The 5150-nt window shown below is 45.7% G+C and overlaps 1 protein-coding gene and 1 long non-coding RNA gene across 8 annotated transcripts in view; one reads left to right on the top strand and one right to left on the bottom strand.

The window, feature by feature from the left end:
* LOC108286323 (apolipoprotein L6-like) overlaps positions 1-5150 on the bottom strand; it is a 34190-nt gene that overhangs the window by 24566 nt on the left and 4474 nt on the right. For all 7 annotated transcript variants that reach the window (XM_017504030.2, XM_037729773.1, XM_017504033.2 and 4 more), the window contains exon 3: positions 2714-2823. In XM_017504030.2, coding sequence (XP_017359519.2) covers positions 2714-2823 — 110 coding nt within the window. The remainder of the gene's footprint in view (positions 1-2713; positions 2824-5150) is intronic.
* On the top strand, positions 2307-3042 carry LOC119467681. The gene is made up of 2 exons (XR_005196224.1): positions 2307-2591; positions 2684-3042. It is a non-coding gene; the product is annotated as an uncharacterized LOC119467681 (long non-coding RNA).

Below are 5150 nucleotides of genomic sequence, written 5' to 3'. Positions count from 1 at the left end.
GTAGAGACGGGGTTTCACCATGTTGACCAGGATGGTCTCGATCTCTTGACCTCGTGATCCACCCGCCTCGGCCTCCCAAAGTGCTGGGATTACAGGCGTGAGCCACCGCGCCCGGCCAGTATTTCTATTTCTAGATCCTTGAGGAATCGCCACACTGTCTTCCACACTGATCTGCACGTGTACCCCAGAACTTAAAGTATAATAATAAAAGAAAAAGAGACTAGTCAGTAAAGTTTGTTGTGCAGCGTCCTCTGGCCCATAAGTGTCTAAAGTTGTTCTCAGTGGTTAACCTTTATTCTCCTAAACAGAAAGACCTTTGTAAATTTAGATCCTGCCTTTAGGCAAATAGAGAGAGGACAGAGAGCCTTCCTGCATCTGTTTCTTCTTAATTGCCTTCACCTCAAGAATCCCCATGCCAAAAGGGCATATCTGGGGGTAGCGTGTTCTGTTTTCTCTCAGCAGTTATGAACACATGGACTACAATGATTAAATGATCATTTTCACCATACAGAACAGTAATTTACAAGGCCCCTTTGTACAAATTATATTCCCAAGAACATAATATATGTGATACTGTGATTTACAAGTATAATTATATATGTGTGTGTGTGTGTGCGTGCGCATGCGTGTGTGTGTGTGCGCGTGCGTGTGTGTGTGTGGGGGGGGTTCTCATCCCCATTTCTGGCACAGGGCTCCTAAAAACCTTGGAATTTCCTGAGTGATGAGAGCAATAAAAGGGAAAAGAGCATCTGTTGTTAACCATTTTAGCCACACCCAAGCTTGTGTTAATGAGATGACTTCAGAAAGCCTCCAAATATGGGGGGACTGGTTGTCTGGGGAACCAACCATGTGATTTGAGGGTTGGAACCTTCAGCTCTACCCCTTGAGTTCCAGGAGAGGAGAGAGACTGGAGATCGAGTTAACCATCAACGGCCCATAGTTACTTTAATCAATCATGCCTGCGTAATGAAGCCTCCATAGAAACCCAAAAGAACAGCGTTCAGAGAGCTTCTGGGTTGATGAACACATGGAGGTACCTGGAGGGTGGTGTGCCCAGAGAGGACATGGAAGCTCCATGCCCCTTCCCTCATATCTTGTCCTGTGGATCAATTCCATCTGGCCATTCTTGGGTTGTATCGTTTATAATACACTGGTCATTGCAAATAAATGTTTCCCTGAGTTTTGCAAGCTGTTCTAGTAAATTGTTGAAACTGAGAAGGGGTTCGTGGGAATCTTCCATTTATCACCAAGTTGAACAAGAGTTGTCGGTAACCTGGGGACCCACCACTTACAATTGGTGTCTGAAGTAGAGGCAGTCGGCCGGGCATGGTGGCTCATGCCTGTAATCCAAGCACTTTGGAGGCCAAGGCAGGCAGATCACCTGAGGTCGGGAGTTCAAGACCAGCCTGACCAACATGGTGAAACCCCGTCTTTAAAAAAAAAAAAAATGAAGTAGAGGCAGTCTTATGGGACTGAGCCCTTAACCTGTGGGATCTAAATGGTATCTCCAAGGAGATCATGTCAGAATTGAGTTAAACTGTAGGACGCCAAGTTTGTTCTCATCAAGAAGCAGAGAACTGGTTGGTGTGGGGGAAAAGCCTCGCACGTTTTGGTGGCCAGAAGACGTAAATTGGTGTGAGTGTTGAGAGGAATAGTAGAGTTCAGTCTCTTCTCTTCGCCTCTCTCACACACACTTTCCTGCCCTTCTGCCTTCTGCCATGGGATGACGCAGCAAGAAGGCCCTTGCCAGATGCCGGCACCCTGATATCGAACTTTCCAGCCTCCAGAACTGTGTGAAATAAATATCTTTTATTTATAAATTCCCCAGTTTGTGCTATTCTGTTATAACAGCACAAAACAGAATAAGATAGAATAAAAGAGTCCCCCAGTCCCTCCATCTACAAGGATTTTAGGAGCTCTGTGTCAGGAACTGGGGCCAGGGACCAGTTTATGTATATATAGTTTTAAATATATATGTAATTTGTATTATTTATTATTTTTATTATTTCACGACTCTCAAGAGAGGAAGCAGGGAGACCAGTTGGGACGCTATTGCAGTAACTGGAGCAAGAGGTGATGACACTTGGACCAGGTTGGTAGGGGTGATGACAGCAGCTAGAGTTGCAAGAATCCACAAGTTTTACCGGCACATGTGAGAGGCGAGGGAGTAGATTCAAGGATGACATCATGTTTGGGGCCTTAAACAACTGTTACAATGAAGATCCCATTTACTGCGGTGGAAAGGGTTGAAGGTTTAGTTCAGCAGGGAGTGGGTTAAGTTTGAGAAACCTGTTAGGCATCCCTTGCCTGCCCAGTGATAGGATGTTGAGTCTTCTTCTGGCTGACGGTCAAACTTGGGAGCTGTTGGTGCAGAAAGTAGTAGAAGTCATGACTTGGATGAGAAACCCAGGGAAAGAGTAATGATAGCAGAGACAGAGGGCAGCCCAAGGACTGGGCCCCGAGCACTCTGACAGCGGGAGCTGAGTGAAGAGAGGAGGAAGAACAAGAGGCAGAACACACGAGCAGCTGGTGACGCACCCAGAGAACTAACAGAGAATGGCATTTGGGAATCCAGGGTGAAACATTTGAATGTGATTGACAGTCTTCGTGTCTCCTTGTATTTTTCAACATTCTGAATCTTGCTTTCCATCTTTATCTTACAAAGATTCTGCTTAACTGCCAGTGACAATGGCTGGAATGGAAGAAAACATACCTTGGTCTGGAGATGTCTCTGCTTCTGTGGTATTCAAAAGCATGTCTCTGATCCTCCTCATATTCAGAATGGCAGGTGTTCTGGCTGGGAAGAGACGCTGTACCACCTTTCTAGGGGAGAAAACAGGCCTTCTCATGAGTATGGAGATAGTAAGGGAAGGTCGATCCAAAGCCCCTTTCTGTCACTTACCTGACCCGGGATCTCAAGGCGTTTAAGACACCATTGTACGTTTCCCTTCTCAGATAAGAGAAATAGTTTGAGATAATGAGAAATAACCTACAGATAAGTAAAATAGCTAGTAAAATGCCTAGCTCAATAAATGTTCAGGACCAACTAGTTTCTGCATTTTTCATAATTATTGATAGGGTAAAACTACGGTCTTACAAGGAAAGGACACTCATATTGGCTCAGAAAGCAAACCCCAAGTACATTGGGTGTTGCTTTGAGATACATCTGAAACAGTGACTCAGAAAAAGGTGGAACTAAAAGGTTGGGCAAAATCATACAGGCAAGGGAAGTGGCTGTGGCTGAAAGAGGGCCCCGTGTGACGGAACTGTTCTGTATCTTGGTTGATGATAGTCACACACATCCACATGTGAGAATATTGCAGGAAACTAAACTTGGGGAAAACTCAATAATAGGTCTATGGGATCTCTCTGTATTATTTATTATAACTGCAGGTAAATCTATACTTATTTTAAAATAGAAACTTTTTAAACAAGTGGCAGGCAGCCTAGGCACGGTGGCTCACGCCTGTAATCCCAGTACTTTGGGAGGCCAAGGCAGGTGGATCACGAGGTCAGGAGATCAAGACCATCCTGGCCAACATGGTGAAACCCCATCTCTACTAAAAATACAAAGAAATTAGCTAGATGTGGCGGTGCGAGCTTGTAATCCCAGCTACTCGGGAGGCTGAGGCAGGAGAATTGCGCGTACCCAGGAGGCAGAGACTGCAGTGAGCCGAGATTGCGACACTGCACTCCAGCCTGGGTGACAGAGCGAGACTCTGTCTCAAAAAAAAAAAAAAAAAAAGTGGCAGGCAAATACAAAAAATCAGTACTGCAACATTATTAATAGAAAAAAAAAATAACTGAAAACCACCTAGATTTCCACTTAAAGTGGACTGGTTAAATAAACTATGGTTTACCAAACACTGCTATCTTATGCAGCCTTTAAATCAAAGGAGGCAAATCCACATGAACAGACATGGAAGGGTCTCCCATATGCATTGGCAAATTAAAAGGCTGGGTCCATTTGTACCCATCAAAGATATACATGACTGTATAGGCAAGCATCTAGGCCAGGTGCGGGGCTTTATGACTTTTATTTTATTTTTTTTTATTGAGACAGAGTCTTGCTCTATTGCCCAGGTTGGAGTGCAGTGGTACCATCTCAGCTCACTGTAACCTCTGCTCCCGAGTTCAAGCAATTCTCCTGCCTCAGCCTCCCTGGTAGCTGGGATTACAGGCACCTGCCACCACACATGGCTATTTTTTTTGTATTTTTAGTAGGGAAGGGGTTTCACCATGCTGGCCAGGCTGGTTTCGAACTCCTGACCTCAAGTGATCTGCCCACCTCGGCCTCCCAAAGTGTTAGGATTACAGGCGTGAGCCACCATGCCCATCTAGTTTATGCCTTTAATCCCAGCACTTTGAGAGGCTGAGGTGGGAGGAAAGTAGCCAAACGCGGCGGTTTGCATCTGTAATCCCAGCTACTCGGGAGGCTGAGGCAGGAGGATCACTTGAGCTCAGAAGTTGGAGACCAGCCTGGCCAACATGGTGAAACCCTGTCTCTACTAAAAATACAAAAAAAGTTGGGTAACATGGTGAGACCTTGTCCCCTTCCACAGAAAAAAGAAAAAAATCTAATGACAGTGATCAGTGACAACTGTAAGGGTCAGGAATCGGTGGAGGAAGCTTGCTTTTCTCTGTGCCCCTTCATACTTTTTGTGTCAATATTTTTTGCCATGTGGCTATCTGTGATACCTTAAACAATTAAAAAACCAGATTCGAATAGTGTGCCTCCACCCCGCCCCGCCAAATTCCTGTCTACTTAGAACCTTAGAATGTGACTTTTTTTTGGAAATAGGGTCTTTTAGTTAAAATCAGCGAAGGATCTCTGGGTGAAATTCTCTTGGATTTAGGGTGGACCCGAAACCCAATCACTGGTGTCTTTATAAGAAGAGGAGGTGGGCCGGGCGCGGTGGCTCAAGCCTGTAATCCCAGCACTGTGGGAGGCCGAGGCGGGTGGATCACGAGATTAAGAGATCGAGACCAACCTGGTCAACATGGTGAAACCCCGTCTCTACTAAAAATACAAAAAATTAGCAGGGCATGGTGGCGCGTGCCTGTAGTCCCAGCTACTCAGGAGGCTGAGGCAGGAGAATTGCCTGAACCCGGGAGGCGGAGGTTGCGGTGAGCCGAGATCGCGCCATTGC

The sequence above is a fragment of the Cebus imitator genome, unplaced genomic scaffold (assembly GCF_001604975.1).
Source record: "Cebus imitator isolate Cc_AM_T3 unplaced genomic scaffold, Cebus_imitator-1.0 Scaffold317, whole genome shotgun sequence".
In the NCBI taxonomy this organism is placed as follows: domain Eukaryota; kingdom Metazoa; phylum Chordata; class Mammalia; order Primates; family Cebidae; genus Cebus; species Cebus imitator.
Note: the sequence above shows the minus strand (reverse complement) of the source record. Positions and strands in the feature narration are given on the sequence as shown.